This window comes from Gymnodraco acuticeps, unplaced genomic scaffold, assembly GCF_902827175.1.
Source record: "Gymnodraco acuticeps unplaced genomic scaffold, fGymAcu1.1, whole genome shotgun sequence".
Lineage (NCBI taxonomy): Eukaryota > Metazoa > Chordata > Actinopteri > Perciformes > Bathydraconidae > Gymnodraco > Gymnodraco acuticeps.
The window spans coordinates 1132862-1156161 of NW_022992081.1; the positions used below are offsets into that span (position 1 = coordinate 1132862).

A 23300-nucleotide genomic window follows, 5' to 3' on the forward strand; every position below is an offset into this window, starting at 1 on the left:
CTCTTCTTTCCTTGCTCTTTTCAATACATTTCTGCAGATCTTTGGTCATTAAACTTAGATCTAAAATCTAGTTAGATAAAATATAAATAAACATGAATATAAATAAACAGATTATGTTTCACCTCTTTTTCTTACTTTTGAGAAGGACGAACATGTTGTTTATATCTTTGAACTTAAATCGGTGAGCAAAGCCAGACCAAGCATTCAAAGTGTTTGAGGTTGGCTCCCCCTGGTGGTCGGACACAGCCATGATGTTTATTCTGATTTTAAATTCTCGATGTCCATCTTGGTGACATAAAGCCAGAGCTCATGTACATTTTAATAAATAATAACTAAAAACGATAACCTACAATTTCAATGAACCACAACAGGATTTGATGGATTCCAACCATTTATTTTGACTTAAGAAATGACTTGAAGCAAAAAATAAAATAAAACAATCAATAGTAAATTGGCTTTATTAATACTACTTATAAAGAGCAAGTGCTTAGATTCAACTTTAAAAATAAAGAATCTGTTAAAATAAAATATATAAGGACATGTAGGCATGAATTACACATTTCATACAATAACGTTGATAACATGTTAAACATACTAAATGAGAGCATGTACATGAATGCCTTCTAATAATAACAATACAAATAATAATACAGACAGGAAGTCACTGTGTGGACCCCTCCTTCATACTTTATATTGCAGCAGCCAGACCCTCACTCATAACAAACCACAGCAGCATTGCATCTGCACACAGATGCTAAAAACTGAGGAGACACTTCACCAGTGTGTGTTTGATTCTATGCATTTTAAACATAATGTGAACCATTATTACATTTGTCTTAACCTTCAAACTCGCTTTGAGTTTTATTATTGAAAAAGCTGCCTTAGAGTTTTGGGGAGGATTTCACATCACTGACATCAACAATTCATTCACATACAGAGACACTTCATTTTCACGTTCATGAACGATTCTTCAGATGAATCTCATTCACATGCCGAGTGAGCTTCATACCACTCGATGCTCACAAACAACGTCTTCTTCCATTTATTAAAGCAGACGGTAAGAAAAACGTCAGCTTTCTCCATTCAGAATAATGCTAACTTGGGTTGACCTTCTGAGATACCAAATCCATTTAAGTACAACTTAAAACAGAAACACATTTTCCTAACAAACTTTATTTGGAGAGTTGAGAGTATTTGTAAAGTTTAAACCGCTTAGCTTTATCTGGAGATGTTTAGCAGATTATCTTTAGTGTATATGTGATAATATATGAACAGATCTATACAAAACTAATCCTGGTTATATGTAGGTCTGTTCAAGATAATCTGTTAGACAACTCCAGATGAAGCGAAACGGTAGTATTTCAACTAACATTTAAAAAGCACTCTCAATAGGCAGACTCTCCGAATAAAGTGTTTCCCACTTTTGCTCTAGAAGCTGAATACTGACATTGCATTAAATAATTTAAGGTGATAAAATGACATTAAGTTACATTCAAACATTTAAATCCTCCACTAGGAGACGACTGAATACTTATCACTGACTCTCCGGGCAAATGAAACCTCAATGCCTGGATTTCAAACACCATTTGATTCAGTGTTCGTTAGAACTGAAATGTTTACGCTTGGACTAACAGTGAGCACTTTGCGTCACTAAAAGTATGAGAGACTCGTTGTGGCAAACAGGCTGAAGAGAATATTCCAGTCTGCAGCCCCTTTCTCTCCTGAAGAATCACCCTCCCGTCCGTATCTCCACAGCTGATCCTCATCCAAACCTGAGGCACTACTCACTTTATGATGCACAATAATCCAATCCAACCACAGGTCCTGGTTGGTTCGTTCATCTGGTTTTTAAGATGTTCCAGATGATGGAGAACAACATTTGTTTCTCAGTGTCTCACTTCTGTGGAAACTCCTTCTCTCTCAAGTCACTCTTTTAACCTTCCAGTACAATTCCCGGTATAACACGTTTTCCCGTTGCAGACTAGGTCCTCATAAAAACTCCTTTTTTAATCCAAGCTCCGTTGCGGGAGAGTCTGAGATCACTGTACAGCAGATATGATCCGCTCTGAACCAATCGGCCTCAGACGTGTTGGGCTGTTTGCAGACGAGCAGCTCCTCTGTGTTTTAGAATAACTCCTATAGTCCTACAGGCTGTTCACTTGCCGTGGCGACTCCTGGGTTGGGCCCCGGGACTGAAAGAGGAGCCCAGGCGCCTCCCGTGGCTCCTCCAGCGCTGACGCAGCACAAAGTCGTAGTTGGCGGAGGTGCACATGGCATAAAATACGTTGGCTTTCTCAGGTATCTGGAGCTCTGAGGCGGAAAGAGGAATGAAGCGTTGCAATTTATTAAATGATATTTGGAATAAATGAAAGCCTGATTGAAGGCAATGAAGTTGTATTTACTGTTTCAGATGACATTTTTTGATTTGCCTGGCAGTTTATTAAAGGCAGTGCCATTGAAGGAGCTGGTTTTTAATTCCTTTGCTAGACAAGACATTAACTGCTTTTGCACAAATATTTATTTTTTGGTGCTCTCAAATTACTCAGGGGGTTATGGCAGTTTTAGGTCTGATGCTGCTTATCTGGCTGCTTTGTAATTCAGTACATAATGAGCCATATGATTACTATTTTTCCCTTTCTTTGAGTGTGTTCGACTGTGATTCACAAATAAAATCTGTAACTAAGTGGAATGCTTTTTTTTTTTATATGATAGGCAAAATGAATTAAAGACAATAAATCTATTCGTTTAAAATCTGCCGAGAGTACCGTAGAAATTGTGCAGGCACAGGACTGTGTGGTCCTGTATAGAGTACTACGCCATTGGCCGTTTGGCTTATGACTTGTATATGACCCCAAGTAACCGACAAAAAGAGAGACTAGGTGTACAAAAGAAAAGGAGGCTTTAGAAGTAATCATGTTCTTACTGCAGTAAGAAAACATAAGATAACTAGAGAAAAAACCTAAGAAGATTTTCATATTTTCACAAAGCGAAACATTTGAATTTCAACCAAAAAGCTGCTGACATATTACAAAAAGTAGCAGACAGACTCTTCAATTTAAGTGTTGCCCACTTTTCTCTAAAAGCTGAATACGGACATTGCATTAAATTATTAAAAGAGATAACATGACATTAAATTAAATCAAACCATTGAATGTTTGACTAGAAGACGACTGAATAAGACTCTGGACAATAGAACATCTCAAGGTCAGGAATCAAAACAGCGTTTGTCACTTTGTTCGTAAGTGCGCTCGGCATGACCAACAGCGAGCAGCTGGTCAATGTTGTTTACGTAGTTAAAAAGGAGGTAGCTCCTTAGTATTATAGCTATAGCTGCACTCAGAAAACATCAGACTGCTACAGGGAAAGCCTGAGAAGAAGATATGAACCTTTGCCATTGCTGAGCATCTGGCAGAGGTTGAAGCTGCAGCAGCTGACGTCCTCCATGTTGTGTTTCTCCACAGCTCTCTGGATCACCTGAGGCGTGTGGTCCTGACTGGTCAGCTGCAGGAAAAACACAACAAATTGGAATTTGTTAATATCTATACAACATATTATTGTAGGTATTCCTGCATTTAAGATAGTGATTATATTTTCAGAGGTAGCAGTGACTATTTTAACTTAAAGTAAAAGTTTTTTATAATTATCTATTGGTTTTTCATACAAATATGGAATTTAATGTATCTTATTAATTAAAATGTTTGTATGTGTATTAAACTGAAATGTAATCAAAAAAACTGTTAGTAGCAGCCTACATGATGAATTAGGGATGGGTACCGAGCCCCGGTATTAAACGGGCCCCGGGGCTGAATTATTAAAGTCCGTGGTACCGTTAAACTCTGACGTTAGCGGTCTTTTTATCGGTACTGGAGACATGTAAAAAATATGTCATATGTATTATTGCTACACAAACATTATATTGCAGTTTTAGTGTCGCCAACTCCGTTTCTAATATGCAAAAAGAGTCTATGATTATTTTTTGTATTTTTGATCTTTCCAATCCAGATGAGAGATCTCTCTCCCCGTCTGTGTGCGAGGGGGCGGGGCAGTTTACACACACGCTAGGGGTGGGCGATACCACAAAATCTGGATTCGATCCGATACCAAGTATTTCAGGGCCAGTATCGCCGATACCGATATCGATACTGATACTTTTTTAATGAAAAGCGTCTTATGTACTTTCATATAGGGGAGAGCTGCATGACATGATTTTTGAGCTGAAATCATCATAAATAGACTAAATCTGAATTCATTTTCATGAATAAAGACAGGACAGTTTTTATAGACAAATACACGTTTTACTTTTGCAAATTTAAAGTGCAAACATGAAAAATAACAATACAAAGTGGCCAAAGTAGCGAACTGTCTTCTTGCACACATCACAGTTCGCTAAGTTTTAATTGCCAGTTGTGAAATTGCTCCACACAACGCTGCTCTTTCTCTCAGCCATCATGCGCGTGTGTGTGTTGCACTCGCGAGTCGCTGGCTGCTGCTGTCCTGCCCTGTTGGCTGCTGTCAGTCAGCTTGATAATCGGCGTTCAGGCACTGAGCCTCGAGGAGAAGAGGACAGCAGTGGAGAGAGAAGAAAAGAGCATATACTTGTGTTCGTCTGCACATAGTTTTTTGAAGAAATTGACGAGTAGAGGAGACGAGAAAAAAAGTATAACAGTATCGATCCTATTGGCTCTAGTATCGATATTTTGAAACGTAACGTAATATCGGAGGTATCGATATTTTGGGATCGATCCGCCCACCCCTAACACACGCGGCTGCTACATGCAGCAACACACGGAGGAGATGGCGGAGAGAACGCGCTCCGAGGTGTGGTTAAACTTTACCCGTCTCGATGCTCGTTACCAAAAGTGCAATAAGAGTTTAGCGTAAGGGCGGTAACACGAGCAATTTGTCTAAACATCTTGCAAAAGTGCACCACATTCAGACGGAGGAATGCACCGGGTTCGACTGTTTTTCTAGTAGCTCTGTAGCCCCATCCACGAGTAATGTTTCCACGTCAGGTGTTATGTATGCTAGCAGCAACACACGGAGTTAACTACATTATACAAACATGGGTTAATGATTAGAGGAAACTGAGTTATTTAGTTTGTTAAAATTTCAGCTATTCTGTTTACAGTCTGTCATCAGATTATTTAAGACGATTTGTTAAAACGTTGTTGTTTCTTTTGATGTGAAATATTATGTATTTCATTTAAATAAAAAGCAATGTTAGTTTTGTTCACAATTTGTTTAGTTAGTTTACCTTCTCCAAAAGAACCGATACAAGTACCGTTAAAGGACCGATAAGCGGTATTGATAAAAGTAGTAGTAAAACCTTAACGATACCCATCCCTATGTATAATGTTTTCCTTATTCATAAAAGTAGTGCTAATAACATGGTGTCCCAGGAAAATAATACAAAACAAATGTAGAATTCCGATCATGCACAAATCTTATTTTAAAATAATCTTGTTTAGGTTTTCTTTCTAAGTAATATGGTGGACACAAATGATTAAGCAATACCAAGTCCTTCCTCTTCTTCTTTTGTTTTTTCCTTCTGTTTTGCTTTTTAGAAAGCCTTAGTCGACTATAAACAGGCCGGCTGACCTCAGAAACACTCATTATGAAAGCATTGTTCCTACCAGTATGCTTTTGTAGACGTTTCCATTGCTGACAGACTCCACGCTGACCCTGACGATGCACGAGTCTGCCACCTGTTTGTTGTAGACGGGCAGCGCGGCCAGAGGAGACGACTCGGGGCTCAGCCCCAGAGAAGAAGAGCTGAGGTCAGGGTGTGAGGAGGAGCTGGACAGACTGGGGGAGGACGAGGACAAGGAGCTGGAGGAGAAATCCTCCGCCACGTTGTGGAGAGAGCCGGACAGCGTCTGAGGGGAGACAGAGGAGGGGATATGAATGTGTATGAAAACTATTCCCCCAGATTTTAAACTAACTGGGTAAACCCCTGCTAAAATATCCTTAGTTGTTTTATGTTTTGAATTAGTGAACCATCAGGCAGTTTAACACTGGTCAATGTTCAACGTTTTTGTTATTTTGATTCCATGACATGTCTTCTTTCAGACAAGAGGTAATAAAACGTCTAAAATAAAGATGTTGGTGTGCATTTTACTGACTTTTTTGTGTCAGTGGATTTCTCCTACATTCACCAAAAGTTAGCATGCCTCAATTTTAATATAATATTTCAGACAACCCGTAATCCAAAACTAAATGTTCCTATTGTAAGTAAACTACTGGATAAGTTTTATGGTGATTTTTATAGTAATTTATTTACATACATATTGAATTTTACAGAACATTTCTTAAAGGCTGTTTTCCCAAAATGTGTTTTATTTCATACTCCGAGGCAATAATCTGCCCTTCAGTAGCACTTACACTGAACAAAAATATAAATGCAACACTTTTGTTTTTGCTCCCATTTTTCTTGAGATGAACTCAAAGATCTAAAAAATGTTCTATATACACAAAATAACCATTTCTCTCAAATATTGTTCACAAATCTGAAAAAATCTGTGATAGTGAGCACTTCTCCTTTGCCGAGATAATCCATCCCACCTCACAGGTGTGGCATATCAAGATGCTGATTAGACAGCATGATTATTGCACAGGTGTGCCTTAGGCTGGCCACAATAAAAGGCCACTCTGAAACGTGCAGTTTTACTTTATTGGGGGGGTCTGGGGGGGTCCGAAAACCAGTCAGTATCTGGTGTGACCACCATTTGCCTCACGCAGTGCAACACATCTCCTTCGCATAGAGTTGATCAGGTTGTTGATTGTGGCCTGTGGAATGTTGGTCCACTCCTCTTCAATGGCTGTGCCAAGTTGCTGGATATTGGCAGGAACTGGAACACGCTGTCGTATACGCCGATCCAGAGCATCCCAAACATGCTCAATGGGTGACATGTCCGGTGAGTATGGTGGCCATGTAAGAACTGGGATGTTTTCAGCCTCCAGGAATTGTGTACAGATCCTTGCAACATGGGGCCGTGCATTATCATGCTGCAACATGAGGTGATGGTCGTGGATGAATGGCACAACAATGGGCCTCAGGATCTCGTCACGGTATCTCTGTGCATTCACAATGCCATCAATAAAATGCACCCGTGTTCGTCGTCCATAACATACGCCTGCCCATACCATAACCCCACCACCACCATGGGCCACTCAATTCACAACATGGACATCAGAAAACTGCTCACGCACACGACGCCACACACGCTGTCTGCCATCTGCCCTGAATAGTGAAAACCGGGATTCATCCGTGAAGAGAACACCTCTCCAACGTGCCAGATGCCATCGAATGTGAGCATTTGCCCACTCAAGTCGGTTACGACGACGAACCGGAGTCAGGTCGAGACCCCGATGAGGACGACGAGCATACAGATGAGCTTCCCTGAGACGGTTTCTGACAGTTTGTGCAGACATTCTTTGGTTATTTAAACCGATTGTTGCAGCAGCTGTCAGAGTGGCTGGTCTCAGACGATCTTGGAGGTGAACATGCTGGATGTGGAGGTCGTGGGCTGGTGTGGTTACACGTGGTCTGCGGTTGTGAGGCCGGTTGGATGTACTGCCAAATTCTCTGAAACGCCTTTGGAGACGGCTTATGGTAGAGAAATGAACATTCAATTCACGGGCAACAGCTCTGGTGGACATTCCTGCTGTCAGCATGCCAATTGCACGCTCCCTCAAAACTTGCGTCATCTGTGGCATTGTGCTGTGTGATCAAACTGAACATTTCAGAGTGGCCTTTTATTGTGGCCAGCCTAAGGCACACCTGTGCAATAATCATGCTGTTTAATCAGCATCTTGATATGCCACACCTGTGAGGTGGGATGGATTATCTCGGCAAAGGAGAAGTGCTCACTATCATAGATTTTTTCAGATTTGTGAACAATATTTGAGAGAAATGGTTATTTTGTGTATATAGAAAATGTTTTAGATCTTTGAGTTCATTTCTTTAAAAATGGGAGCAAAAACAAAAGTGTTGCGTTTATATTTTTGTTCAGTGTAGATAGGACACTTTCAACTTGTTATATTTTGAAGGTTTTTACAGAGCTTTTTGCTCACATATCATTAATAGCCTGATTTTTATTAAATTGTATTATTTGAGACACATGGTGATAATTGATTTTATTATGTGTGGGTATTTTCAAATTGATACAGTAATAGAGAGGCGAAGTCCCTCCCCTTCCGGTGGACCTCCATGGGACCTTATTTCGGAAAAAGTATGTATTGAAGTCAATGGAGAGAGAAAGATTATCTTTCGATCCCGTTTGAATTGTGCCACGAATTACACATATGAAGTTTGTCAATCTAAAAGATAATTTTGGAAGTCAAACAAATTAAAATGTGTCGTAAAACTGTGAAGTAACACATTTTTTTGTGTGAACCGCTCAATGAACTACATCTCTGGTCTCGCACCAACACCAAGATGGCCGTCACGTTGGCACATTTCACTTCTTTCTTTCAGAATGAAGCGAAAAGTATTAAAAGAGGTGAAAATCACTACAAGTCTGGCCATGTTGAGAACTGTACGTACACACAAGGGGAGTTAGTCGGTTCCGTGAGAGCCAGCATGCGGGACCGGCTTTACAAGGTTTCGGTGAGTAACACGAGTGTAATGTGTAACGTTAATGACATCACTGACGCGACTCTGGGATTTGTAGTCTTTCTATTTGCGTATTTTTCATAGTCTTATATTTCAACAGTTTTACGACAAACTGTGACTTTTTTTACATGGAAATAATTTTTTAAGATTGGGTAATTCATGACACAATTCAAACGGGATCGAAAGATAATCTTTCTCTCCCCATTGACTTCAATACATAATTTATTGAAATAAGGTCCCATGGGGCGGAAGTAGATGGGCGGGACTTCGCCTCTCTATAAAACAAGATACAAGTTGACCTCAAATATGTATTCTTTATATGACAACGAAATAGCAGGAGTTTAGAAACAGTCTTAATCAACTTTTCAGATTTATGTTGAGGAAATTAGCATATATTCATTAAGAGAAAGCATAATTTGCTTATTTGAACATATCATTAATTATGCCACACTATACTGGGATATCACACAGGAGTGTGTCGGTGCTCACCTTGAGTTTGAGTCTGAGGGGGGAGGGCTGAGGGGCCGAGAGGTCCTCCATGTCCGAACTGCTGGAGCCAGAGGAAGAGACGCTGATCTGGTCAGCGTGGGTCTTCCTCAGGGAGCTTTCACTGGATGTTCGCAACCTGCACAAACAATACAAACACTGTTTAGTTGGGTTTTTTTCCCCCTGAAATATCCACCTAAATAAAGTTGTAAAAATTAAGCAACATAAAGATTTAGGAATTTTAGAGGATATTTGATATTGCCTCATTAAACTGCATATGCTTATATAAAAATACAGTTGATCTCATGTGTTTCATACTGTAAATGTGTTGCATCTATTTGTTCTAACATTAACACAACAAACTCAAGTGTTGTGGTTCTGACACATCTTACAAACAATGGGATCTATATTAATGTAGTCGATGTACAGTAATAACAGGGTTTTCCAGACTTACGAGGCGAGTTTCTTGGTGAGTAGACGGCTGCTCCAGGAGTTGGGAGAGCTGGGACACGGGTCCACCGGAGGCTCCAGCTCACGAGACAGCTCATAGCTTCAGGGGACAAACAAGAGATACATTAGCAAAGGATGCAATCGTCTTCCATTTTGCCTGATTGTATTGCAAGTGTAAAAGTGTGTGTGTTTCTCACCTCTCCTGGTCTGTGAGCAGTGTGTGTGCCTGCAGCCAGGCGGCGATAAGAGGGTTTACTGGAAAGCTGTAGTGGCAGCAGGAGGCCTGAAGCTGCCGGATCTGAGAGAGAATCTCAAACTCCTATAAGAGAAATACATAATACAGAGCACAGATTAAATTATAGTACAGCAAATAACATGGCAGAACATACAAACATTGAATTTACTGTAGAATTGACTAATAAAATAGAGAAATTATAGGCATTTATGCAAGACGCCACTAGGAGGCAGCACGTACCCGTCTGCGCTTCTCAAAGTTGATTAGTCCACCCTGTGAAACAAAAACAGTGTTACAAAGTACAACAACAAGTGTGTGTCTGTGTGTGTGTGTGTGTGTGTGTGTGTGTGTGTGTGTGTGTGTGTGTGTGTGTGTTCACCTCCACAGTATCGGTCAGTGCTGTATCCAGCATGGTGAGGACGGTCAGGTAGGTGCCGAGGTACGGCACGACACCACTGCTGGAGTTCTGAGGACACAAATCATTACGTTTTATTTTTTTGATAATTTTTACATTACATTTCACCTTGCCCTAAATGTACACATTTGGTTTATAGCACTAGCAAAGTTCAGATATAAACAGTACAAGATGTCCAAAATAAATCGTTGTTTTTAGAGGTATAGGGACGAGGAAGCGTTTGTAAGACAAATATAATAAAGCTTATCGTTTCAGTTACATTTGATTGACAGTGGATATTTTGGTTGAGTATACAAGCATTACGGTAGTTGTTTGAAATGTATATAAAGGATCATTACTGACTATTTATATTGCTTATGATAAATCGTATATTAAGAGATATCTTTAGGGCTACGGTTCATTTGATTTCATTTCCTTTTTTCCCTTTTTGTTACAAAATAAATTAAAAAATACTTGTTTTAGTATTTCATTTATTAAACTAATTTGATACATAGAAAACAAAGACAAAAAAAAAATGTATTTAAAAAAACATTACAAAACAGAATCAACTAATTGCCATTATGTATGATATATTTACACACCATTTACAATAATTAATTAAAACTCCTACATTTTGCAAATGAAATGAAAATGAACCCAACATTTGGAGGACAGAATGTTGAGCTACGTCATGTTTAGGAATATAAAATAATCTACAAAGTAGAAATGTACACAGACCATCACTACGTAAACAAAGGGAATATGGGGGTATAAAACATTTGACTCGCGGCCCCACCTTCACTAAGTAAACTGTCAAACTGTGACACAGACGTCAGCTTTATGCCGTTCACTAAAAACTACAAGTGATGGGATATGGACCCGTGGAAACTTTTCCATCGAGTTAACAGATTGAAAAAGAAGAGGGAACTGAAAATGAGGAGTCTATTTTAGCAAAGCTTTTGAAACATGTGACTTTTATGGAAGTAAAATTGATGATCAAGGCAGAGAAAAAAATAAACCTCTGCATTTCCATTTAATTTAAAAGCTGCACATTTTGAGGAAGCACGTTGTTATTTTGAAACAAAATGAAGACTTACAATGTGTCTGGACACTGAGCTCGGGGTGGCACTGCCATCTGGGTGAGTCCCATCCTGCAGAAAACAAACAACATGTCCAGTCAACACGGATAAAAACACCATGAATATAATGAACGTGACAGTGCAGGGTGTGCTGCAATGCGTCACACGTTTGTTATCTTCAGGGTGGAGCACCTGCTGACAGGGTGTTGTCTCCAGTTACTAATAGTGAGTGTCCAACCAACTGATTTTATTTTAAGTTTTATTTGTGTTGGCTGCTAACAATTACCTTTTTATTATGTCCCTGATAACATTCACTGAATACACATTCATATCAAGTGTTCCACAGGGAACAAAGGACACAGAGTGGCAGGTCAACTGGACATTATTTCAGTGTTGTAATAAAGACGCAAGATTGGCCCAGTAATAGGAAAGAAGAGAAATTCCCATTTGGGATTTTAGACTTTGCAAAACATTGACATGCACAAAAACCTATAACACACTACAGGAAAGGAACCCACACATAAGGCCCCTTTAATCAACAGTAAGATGTCATGTGTAGTATTTTCCTAATTATATTAACAAGTTTGTGGGATTCAATGGTGGAAAGTACCATTTATCATGCACTGTACTTAAGTACAATTTAGATGTACTTGTACTTAACTTGAGTATTCCCATGTTCTGCTACACTATGCATCTACTCCACTACATTCCTCAAATACTGTCATTTTAACTGCTGTTCATGTTTTGACTCCTTTACTTAAAGGTGGGGTAGGTAATTTTGGAGAAACCAGCTCGAGTGCGCTAGAATTTGAAAATACACAGCCGGAACAAATCTGCCACTTCCTTACAGAGCCCCTCCTCCAACACACACGAATGCGCACATGACCAATGAGGGCACGAGATAAGTTTGTGCACAGATGGAAGGCTGACAGGCAGGTAGGCCATCCAGTTACTTTAGCCGGGCCGGCTAAAATGATTGGTCGTGCTTTTTACAGTACTACGGCTTCCACAGATGATATTTTTTATGGGTTTTTTGTCAAAGCACTTCAAAAATGTATTGCTATCGGGATGTTAAGAGCATTCCATGGAATATAACAAGTGTTTCTGAAATAAATTACATACCCCACCTTTAAGGGATTTGTTACAAATGATAATAAAACACATTATTCTGGTTAAACATTAGACATAACTGTTATCCAGCAGTGTAAAAAGTGTATAAATTAAGTTATCTACGTGATAAAGCATCAATAATTATTATCCAATGATATCATGTAAGATATTCTGAAAAAGGACATAACGCATCATGATTACTTTGAATATTTTGATACTAGTTCTTTCATACTTTTACTTCAAAAGTATTTGTACATTGTTACATTGCTACTATTATGCAAGTAAAATATCCGAATACATCTAGTACAGGTGTGTTTATCACACTTTTCATAATACGGCAAAGTGGTCATTCTGGAGATCTCTTTTGATCAATTGGATGCAACATAATGTTTGCTTAAAGAAGAAATATGAATTCACCTCCACCAGGATCTCTCTGCTGGTTAGCACACAGTTCTCGTCAGGGAACGTCTCACACAGGTGGTCAAAGGTGTTCATGCCTTCCCTGAAAATAAACAGTTTGCAGTCAGTATTCACTAAGACAGAGGCTGCATGCTCAAAAAAACAGACCATCGATTTAGGGAAGCCCACTGTGCGATTATTTTGATCTTTAAATCACGCAGTTTTCAAGTAATGAGTGACTTGTAACAGCTTGCTGACCTGCTGACAGCAGCCCAGGTCTTCTTGAGGCGATACACGGCGTTGGACTGCAGGGCGGAGAGGATGGCCCTCAAAGAGGAGAAGTTCTTCAGCTGATGGCACTCCTGCACGGAGGAAATAAAAGAAATACATATATATTATGTCTTTGTTCATTTATATTGCTTGATGTAATGAAATTATTTGAATGTTTACGCTCTGACCTGAGCAATATGGATCCACCTCTCGATGATGCGTGCCCTGAGTGCAGGACTGGTGTGAGAGCAGCGAGGTGAGCTGGGGGCCGTGGAGGGGTACGGGAAGTCAGAGGGGGGGGGAGGAGATGGGGGAGGAAGTGGAAGGGCAGGGCGAGGCCGTCCAGAGGAGCGAGGTGATGACACGGTTGGTGACAGCGTTGAACTGGGAGATGGTGGCGCGGACGCTGGGCGCCAGGTTTCGGTTTTCCTTCTTGTCGCGCTGGGACCAGACGCAGCCCAGGCAGTGGAAGGGAACCACTCGGACAAACAGCTCCTGAGGAACAGAGGGTGGAATAATCTGAATAAAGTGACCCTCACAGAGTGGGGCAGTGATGATGGATTTGTGTAAGCCATAGAAGATAGCATTGCAAAGGGTTCCTGTACAAAAAGCAATTCGATTTTTTGAATATTTCAGGAAATAAGGTTTGTGGCAAACACACGTTTATGATACTTCCACGTTTTGTTCAGCAAAAGTGAATTCCACATATTAACACCACTTTTAAAATAGTTAAAGCAAAAATGCAATCAGACCAGAAGTAAAAAGCTAACGTTAGACTATTAGCGATCTACGTCATGGTCCCATGCCTCAACTTCAACACTGCTTAGCCAAAGGTGGACTTATGTTAGCAACTATTGTTTTTATTGTGCGTAAAAGCTTCAGACGTTCATCAGTGGGGTATTTACTGACATATTTTATGTCCTAGAACTAAACGTGAACACTTGTCAGCTTGTACAGATTGACTTTGGGACGAGGGGGTTTCAAAGTGCTAAAATGCTAACTCTTCCAGGTTTAGGACTCTTTCTGCACCACTCTATTGACACAGAAACTATCTTCTCAATGAAACCTACAGCGTCCAATCGGGTCAGCTGCTCCGCCACTTCTGTCACAGGGAAGTCCATAAAGTTGTGTTTGTCCTCCTCCTTAGCGGACGTGTCTCCTGCGTCCTCCTGATCTCTGAGCTCCTGCTGCGATGATTCACTGCTGTGTTCTGACGCAGCCTTGATGCAATCTGTCAAACACGCCGAATCATAAATGACAACGAAACAGGATGCTACAGAATTGTATATGACCCACAATCTATCATAATCACTTGTCCTATTCCCTCGTACCTTGATCCTGCAGCCTCTTGAGGAGAGTCTCTGCAGACTGGGCCAGGCGTCTGAAGCAGAGGCGATGGCGCAGGTGGACACACAGCAGCCGGAGGGCCGGGTACTGGGGGGGCTCGTGGAAGTCTTCATCGTATTCCTTCAGCCACAGCCGGATCACCGGGGGTAAGGTACTGAGGGGATGATCGAGACGTCAATGTGTTAATCATAAACAATATAATGCGGGCCATCGTAAAGTTCAGCTGAATCCGGCCCGGGACCATTTGCTGCCTGTTTCAATTCTGTCTCTAGAATAAAAGGCAATTATTTATGCAATATGTGGCAATAAACTGAGCGGGCAGGTACACAAATAACAATCAAAGACTAAAAATGATTTACTCCATCACACTATATTATAAAGAAACATTAAGGCACAGATCAACATGAGGCCATGAAAACATTATTTGTAGCAAACATATAATAATGTGGGAGTACACTCCAATGAAGTAATTACTCCATTACACCAATCATCTTCAATCTCAGTTCAAACTGATGGCAGATGCAAACTAATCGTTGCTAATGGAGTGAGCGCACTCACCTGCGTGGGCAGACAGTGTTGTCCAGGTTGGCGATTGAGTCCTCTCTGTAGGAGAAGATAAACACACAATAACATGTTAGCTGAGAACATTTCAGTGACAATCATCACATTATGAAGGGACAACATGGTGACTGAAAAGCTCCTGTAAAAAATACATGTCTATATTGGTTCATTCTGTGGAAATGTCCTGCAACACACTGTGACCTTATAGAGTGATGAGTGCAAACCTTTATATATAGTCTATGGTGTAAACAGATTCAAGTCTTCCTTAGGAATCCATTATTGGATCTTAAAGAAAATATATCCCTGGACTGCATGTGTAGGAAGATGGCCAAAGTTTTACAGCATGTTATTCTCTTTCATGCTTTAGAATGTGACAAAACGAGCAAATTAGAGATTGTGAAAGTGGAAAAAACATCGATGATGAACTGTACCATATATCAAAGTTGTTAAGTGGTTGATTAATGACAGCAACACAATGGTACATCCTGCACAGAATCCTTGAAAGAGCAAAAGGTTGCCCTGAGGCTGGCCTTACGTAAAGCTCACAGGAAACCTGTTGCCACAGCAACACAGATATCAGGGCGAGTGTTTGACAAATAATATATCAACTGAACAGCACTAATGGCCACAGTTTCACACAGGCAGACATTCAGCAAAGGTGAACTGAGCACCATAAAGAAGTCCAGACAAGTTATATATGGACCTGATCTCAGTCTGCAGCTTCATTATGTACATTTCTTCAGATTATGGAAAACATGACTTCTTTTTAAAGTATTAAATCCAACCCTGAAATATAATGGCAATATAATATCAGTCTAATTCAATCTCAGTGTTTTTAACATCTGAGCTCAGTCTGGTGGAGAAGCACCTCCGCTGGGTGTGGAGGGTGTAGTCGTGACCGCTCTGGAATGGAACAAAGCTCCTGAATGCTTTGTTTCCTTCATGTCGATGAGATTTGTCAGAGAAACTCGACACACGTCAACAGAGGTTTGCCTTAGCCGCACAGAGAGGCAACAGCTGTCTTCTTTGCAATTCGATGTGTGCATCTGGAATGCAGTTAAACCTGGTTATGCCCTGCTTACATTTTCATTACAGTGATGACTTTTCTAAAAAGCAGCGCTGATACAACAAATCAAAGCTGATTCGTGGTTTAGGAAATATTAAAGAAATCAAACGTGATAAGGAGTTGCAGAGGCCAAGAAGTTAGGGATTAAATGAACTTTTCAAGAGGGGTAATGTATATAGACAACCAGTCAAAACAGGGGATATCTCCAAGTGGTTGACCGATCACAACTGAGCTGGCCAGCTAACCAATCAGAGCAGACTGGGCTCTGGTTTCAGACAGAGGGTGAAAAGAGGTGCTGCAGCACAGGCATTATGAGAAAAATAAAGAGCTTTTTGAACATTAAAGCATGGAGACATGTCCCAGTAGAGGCACAAGCATATTAGGGCCCCTTTAACTGCGTAGATTCAAATGGACAAAAGTCAGCCTCACCTCTGAAACAGCAGCTCGATGAGGGTGCTGGTGGGGGTGAAGGCCCTGTAGGTGGAGAGGAAGACGTGCATGTAGTCCGGCTCCTGGTGCTCGGGGGCCACCAGGTGTGTGATCAGACGCTCCAGGGAGGCGGCCTTCAGTCTGCGCAGCTTCACCGTGTGGTAGTGGGCGAAGCTGAAGGCCGTCGGGGGCTCCGTCGGCTCCGAGCTGGGCAGCACGGGCTCCCTGCGCAGCGTGATGCCAAACACTGCCCCCTCCTCCTCCTCCTCCCCCCACTCCTGCACCTGATCCTGCAGCAGAGAGCAAGGTCATCAAGATCTGGCAAAAAAGAAATCACCAATGCAAACGATAGAGCCTTCTGTGAAGCTACTTTAATCTGATATGCAGGATTACAATGACTCCAATCTGCTTGGAACAGAAACACATAGAATATTTATCACACACATCCTTTACAAAATGTCATCACTGGCCGTTTGAACTATTGTAACAATTGAAAATGTATACAGTAATTATAGAGCTGCAACTACCCATTATTACTTTCTCAAGTCAAAAGGTAATATCTTAAAATGTCTTGTGTCAGTCCAAAAATCCAAGATCTTGGACTGACACAAAATCATCACTTAAATATAAGATTAACATAAAATACAAATGATGCATTAAGAATACTTTAAATAAATGTTTAATCAAAAATCGAAATAGTTAGTGGAAGTGGAATTTCAATTAGTCTTACTTTTTACTATATTATTTACTTTAAATATGTTTTTAATATTGAATCTCTCATGTTGTGACAGATATATTTGCACAAACAAAAAATAACTGATAAATTATAAACCAAAATTTGAGAATTATAATACAAAATATTATATTAAAAAAAGTGATTTTTACTGTAATTTAGTGGAAGAAATTATGTAAAAATATGTCATAGCGAAATGAGGGTAAGAACTATGTGTCATTGAAAATTCAAACCAATTTTGTTCTTAGTTGTCCCATTATATTTCTCTCTAATCACAGACAATTCAAATATAATTGACTTACTTAAAATAAGGGAGGACCTGTGGCTGTCACACTCAACAGTAAGTCATTGCTTTGAAATGAGACTTGTAGAAAACATGATGGTGGTTTGTCCTCACAGGCTTTATTTTGCCCATATGCAAACACAGAAGCATAGCATGCTTCAGAAAACCTGATGCCACATGGCTGAAACTCGGATAAAAACTCAGTGTGCTACAATATTACTAAAATGAGTCACTGGTGGATCCACATGAATAAATCCATTATGTCAATATGAGACAACCAGAGAATAATGTCCTTCTGAAGTTGACTACACACGTAGATAAATAATAATAACAACGTTTCACAAAATGACATTGTACAACGACACAAGTAAATTGCCTTCACAAACAATAACGACCACATTTAACTTAACCTACCATAGATAATTGCCATTTCCCCATATTTGTTGTTGAGAGAAAAATCCCAAAATTGTGTCTGTAAACTCCTTTTGATGCAGGCGTTAAACCCGCAGAAATTAAGGAATTAGCGACGACGTCCGACGGTCCACTTGGGTCTGAATAGTATTTTTCATGTTTGAGAATTCATGGAACGAATACCGATACAATTAAACAAAGTTTAGTAGTGCCCCGACGTCGGAGAGGAACGGCCGCAGAGAGTCTGCGGATGAACCGGTCGGACGGAGGGAGGAGGACAGGGAGAGAGCACTCAGTGGGCGGAGCTTATCGTACAGGTGTGGGCGGAGCTTTAGCTACTGACCAATCAAGGTAAGGAGAATAAAAACATCAGCTTTTAATATGCGGATTTGAAATATGAGTCTATCAACCATGATACTGTTATCAAGTTATTCCAGCCTGTTTATGCAAGTGAAAGATCAAAAAGCAGATTATATTTGTGAAGAAAAAAACCCTCCAAATAACTTAATATCTTAAAAGACTTAATATGACCTTTGAGAAACAAATTCATTATTTTGAGGGCTGTGTATTGGCCAGAATCTGACAATATTATATGCATCACGTGTAGTGATCACTAATTTACTCTATGTACATAATTCACTCATGGAACTACGGGTTGGGGGTATTGTTCCTCTTGTCTTCCCGGGCTGCGACCCAACAACATTTGCATTTCAGCTGCTCAATAAAGCCAGCTTTGTACCTTCATTGCACCGCCTCCGACTCCCTATCTCTCGGCACCTCACACGATACGATTCAATTTACTGATATATACTGAGATAATACAGTAAAAGCAAGTAATATATATATAGGGTTTCTTTTTAATCTTATTCTAGGAGATGTTTTTTTTCTCCATTAGTATCAGTATTTGAACACAGCTCCATACTCAATAAAATACAATAATATGCAATAAAGAAGTTTAAATGTGTTATGGACTTACAACAGTGGGATCTGCATCGGAATGTAATCTATTGTCTTTGAATGTAAAAAAAACAATTTAGCTTTTGACGAACAATAGATATTACAAAACATATTATTGAACTATTTGATCATTTCTTACACCCACGGGATCTTTTTTCTAATCACAAGGCTTTGTTTTCATCTTATTCTTTGTCACATTTACTGGCAGAAATTGAATTTCATAACAAAAAGTGGGCTACATAAAACCTAAATTAAAGAGAGCCACCTAAAAGCTCAAACCTATTAGTTAAAATATATTAACAAATCATTTACAGTAAAGTAAAACTTATATTTGTATCTGGTTTATGGGTTTTGGATTGAAATGAGTGCGATTTACAGATCTCACAGTACTGTGACATCTGGTGGCCACAGTGCAAACATCGAAAGATGAACTTTCCATAATGTCTTCTTCCTCACGCTCTCTGTCTGGACAAAGGGGGCTCGCCAGCTTTTAAACTTTAACCCCTCATTCATCAGGAAGTGTATTTTCAGTTGCATCAAAACTACAGTGATCATTTTACAGTAAAGATATGAAGGAAATATTCTGTCTGCTAGATGCAAGAAGCTGGTTCCAGGCTGACGTCAACATGGAACAGCTCATTTCAGAGCCACTGCCTCCAAAGAATCCAGTCGGGAGAGTTATTTTCTTGACGGCCCCTCACTTATGTTCCTGCCTATGGGCCCATGGTGTCAGGAGCGTGGTGTGACATACCACATAAAACAGATCTGTTCTGCTTCTAAATATGTACTTTAATGGAGCACACAATTAGGAAATATACACTTCAAGAGCCTGTCATACTAAAACACTGAATTTCATTACATCCAGAAATAATTTGACAGGCAGCAACACATTGTGGAAACAGCTGAATCAGGGTGTCCACTGGGCTTTCAGGTCAAAGAGAATAATGAGCTTTTTGTTTCTCTAATGAGTCTCTCTTTGAGCTGAAAATCTACCATCCGTTTGCCAATGCCAGCTAACCCTGCACAGAGGCTGAACAAAAGGAAGTGCCAGCAGACATCTCAATTAGTCCTCATTAGACACATGAATGGGTGATGAGCATGGGCGGATCAGGGGACAATAGGACCCTGGGCACAGGCATGCAAAAGGCCCCACCACCTCTCCTACAAACTATGTAGTTGTTTAGCCTTTTCTGTAGTCATTTTGTGTCACTTTGTTGTTCTTTTATAGTCTGGTCATTGCATCTCTATGTGGTCCTTTTGTTTATTTTTGGAGCCATTTTGTGTGTTTTTGTGGTCCTTTTGTTCGTTGCAGTAATTGTATTCATCATTTTAGTCTCAGATGTTGCTTTGTGTCTACCTGTGGCTATTTATTTGTTATCCTTTGTGAAGTTAAGGTCTCTTTGTGGTCTAATTTGGGTTGTTATTTTCTTTCTTTGCAGTTGCCTTGCATTGATGTGTGTTTGTGGGTGTCAGTTCGGTGCTATTGGTCTATTTGCAGCTGTTTTGCTCTCTTTTTTGTCCTTTTATGTTTCTCACTGGTCCGTTTTATTCTTTCCCTGGTTCTGCCTGTTTGAATTACATTTTGGGCTCCTGTCCCTAGGTTCAATTGGTCTGTTTAATAATCCATCCATTGTAATGAAGTGACAAAAAAATGGAATGTATGTCTTTTAAACCCCCACACGGTTAAACGGCTTATTTTAGCTGAAACATGATGCACTTCCTGGAGAGTCTGATCAGGTGACTAGTCAGTGTCACTGAAAGGCTACCTGTTGATGACCTAATGAGTGACAAATTATAGGAGCTGAACAGGAATGACAGCAAAAACTCCCAGAGACGAACAATGACTGGATATGAGACGGCTGTTCCGTCTTAAGATTGTTAATAGAACAAGTTTACCTAATAACTGATGGAAGACTTGCATAACAGAGTACACTCAATATAACAGTAAATCCCATCAAAGAGAAGAATGCAGTCAATCAGAACGAATTATTTTACTATCCACACACACCCAGTCACTTCAGACACATATTAGTCGGGAAGATATGTCAATAAATCGATTACTCAGCTGACCAGTACATTTATCAAACATTATTTAGAAAAATTGATCAAAAGTTGATTATCAATCACAATGTTAAATATTTGCTTTAGGGACAACATGCATTAACGTTAACCGATTTGTTTATTGACAGAAAATGAATCACCAAAAATCCTGACAATGGATTAAGTATTAATCTCAATGAGTTAATAAAATAATGTGACCACTTATTTGCTGGCTATAGCTTTGACAAAGTAAAGATTGGCTGCTTGTCATGCTAGTTTTGTTTTTTTTCCCTTTAAATTACTGTATATCCAACATCTCTGGATGGATGGACAAAACAAGGAATGTAAAGATAATGTGCTGAGCTCTTGGAAACTGTTGTTACAAAAATAAAAACCAAACAGTTAATGAAAGAGGAATACAGTTAAATCAGCACTGAAATTACAGCCATAGGATTTGGTGATGGGGACTCGTTGCTAACGCTGATGAGAAGTACATGCAGACAGAGTCGTACAATTGGTCTTTTCCCTACAATACAACAGACAAATATAGCCTCTGGCATTTCAATCTGTTGAAATGTTTAAGGTTATATCACAACACCTCCTCGCTCTTGGTGAAATACCTCACACATTTTAATATTTCGATGGTGAATCCTCCTACATGTGAGAAACCCTCCTACGTTCACTGTGTGTGTGGGCATCCGTCCTGCTCTGCAGTGGAGACATGTATTTATGCTTTCACTTCTTTGCATGATGTCCATGCCTGACATCCATACAACAAAATAATGACATCGAGAGAAGTTGTTACAGTAAACTGCATTGAAGGAACCAAGCAGGAATCCCTCACGTCAGTCATTTTAGTTTTTTCCTCACCTCGAGCTGCCCATCCGTGTCCAGTGACTGGAAGCTGGTGAGCCACACGCCGGGCTCCGTGTCCGTGTGGATGTGTCCACTGGGCCTGGTCCACAGCAGCTTCTTCATCCTGCCCACCCTGCTGCGGAGGCCGCGGGAGTCCCCTCCATCAGCGCCTCCACCCACAGAGATAAAAGTCCTCATTTCCAGCTCTGAGTCACGCTCACGGGCCCACACACCGAGTCAGATCTCCCCCACACCTGCTGCCTCATCTGCGCCAGGGAGGAGAGCGAGAAAACATTAGTTCCTCGCTGTATCAATTTCTGGTTATTTTGTTTTTATTACAACCGTTAATGCAATCGCAGCTTAACATTTGGAACGCAGTGTTCCTAAATGTAAAATTCCAATGAAGAAAGTATAAGATGTCCAGACTGAGCTGGGGGGGGAACCCTCTTTACAATTGAATAGCAGGAAACAATCTGTGTTGCAAAAGACATGCAAAACAGATTGCGATCACTACTCTGTATTGTTTTGACTGAGATGGCCTTACAAGCCCTACAAGTATATTTACTTTATTTGAATTGTATAATCGTCATAACAAATGGTTTAAAAATGGCCACACAGAATAATTTATAAAAATATTAAGACTGTAATTATATACAGAATATAACTTTTAATCAATGCTCAAAATTACATAAAAATATGTCTTTAAAAGAAAGTTACAAAATCTACAAATTCCCTTGCAACCATCGCTTTAGAAATCTATGCATCTTCTATAGCAGCCTCAATAAACAAATCTGGCATTCAAAAAGGTACTTTGAATACAAATAAAAACATATTATCCCCAAAACAAATGTACCGTAATCTTTCTCCTCATGAATCTGCATCTCGAGTGTCGATGAAGTGTTCAGAGCCCTGTTGGTTCAGGCAGAGACAGTGTGAAACTTAGAAGTAAGAGACTGTGGCATATATCAGAGGACTGATTGTTCTCTGTGTTTGTGGGCGGATGATTCTCCGCGCGCATGTCTAACCATGCGTGAGTGTGTGTCACTGTCAGCTTGGCCTCCTTCCCTGGTTAGATCTGCACTGTGATATATAATTATATTCCATTTTGATTTCATTTCACTTCATTCCAGTTCACTAGCTTCCTCATTAGAATAAAACAAACTCATTGCCTCCATTTTTTATATTCAACATAAACAGTGTTGAATCACTACTTTTACTTGACTACTTTCACATTTCCATAGTTTGGTTAAATTACTTTTTTGCATTGTTCGTATAGTTAGCTATTCAAACTACAAAACTTAGGGTCATAAAATCTGAGAATTTCTGTTTTTGACAGTGTTCAAGATGTTCTGACCATCTAAAAGTTCAACTAGAATAGACAACAGGTCTATTTCTTTAGACCATTGCTCGGGTTAATAGGAATTAAAGGAGCTAATTAAATATTTCTTCAATGCAGTATCTAATTATTATTTGTTGGTCTATTAATGTGAACAAGTGGGAACCTTTTGAAATAAAGTCAATTGATGGTATTTTTGCTGGAATGTTTTCCATTTCATTTCCAATTTGATCTTTTTTTTACAA

General features: G+C 39.8%; 1 protein-coding gene across 1 annotated transcript; it reads right to left on the minus strand.

Moving 5' to 3' along the window:
- Window positions 1-391: 391 nt before the first annotated feature.
- rgl3a (ral guanine nucleotide dissociation stimulator-like 3a) lies at window positions 392-22705 on the minus strand. Its single transcript, XM_034202499.1, is given in 19 exon segments — window positions 392-2310; window positions 3387-3501; window positions 5634-5876; window positions 9104-9239; window positions 9555-9650; window positions 9748-9869; window positions 10026-10058; window positions 10165-10251; window positions 11277-11330; window positions 12786-12870; window positions 13026-13129; window positions 13226-13334; window positions 13336-13532; window positions 14108-14268; window positions 14369-14538; window positions 14943-14987; window positions 16441-16730; window positions 21735-21985; window positions 22573-22705. Coding segments are annotated over 18 exon segments (2385 nt in total). The 5' UTR covers window positions 21918-21985; window positions 22573-22705; the 3' UTR covers window positions 392-2155.
- Between the last annotated feature and the right edge of the window lie 595 nt (window positions 22706-23300).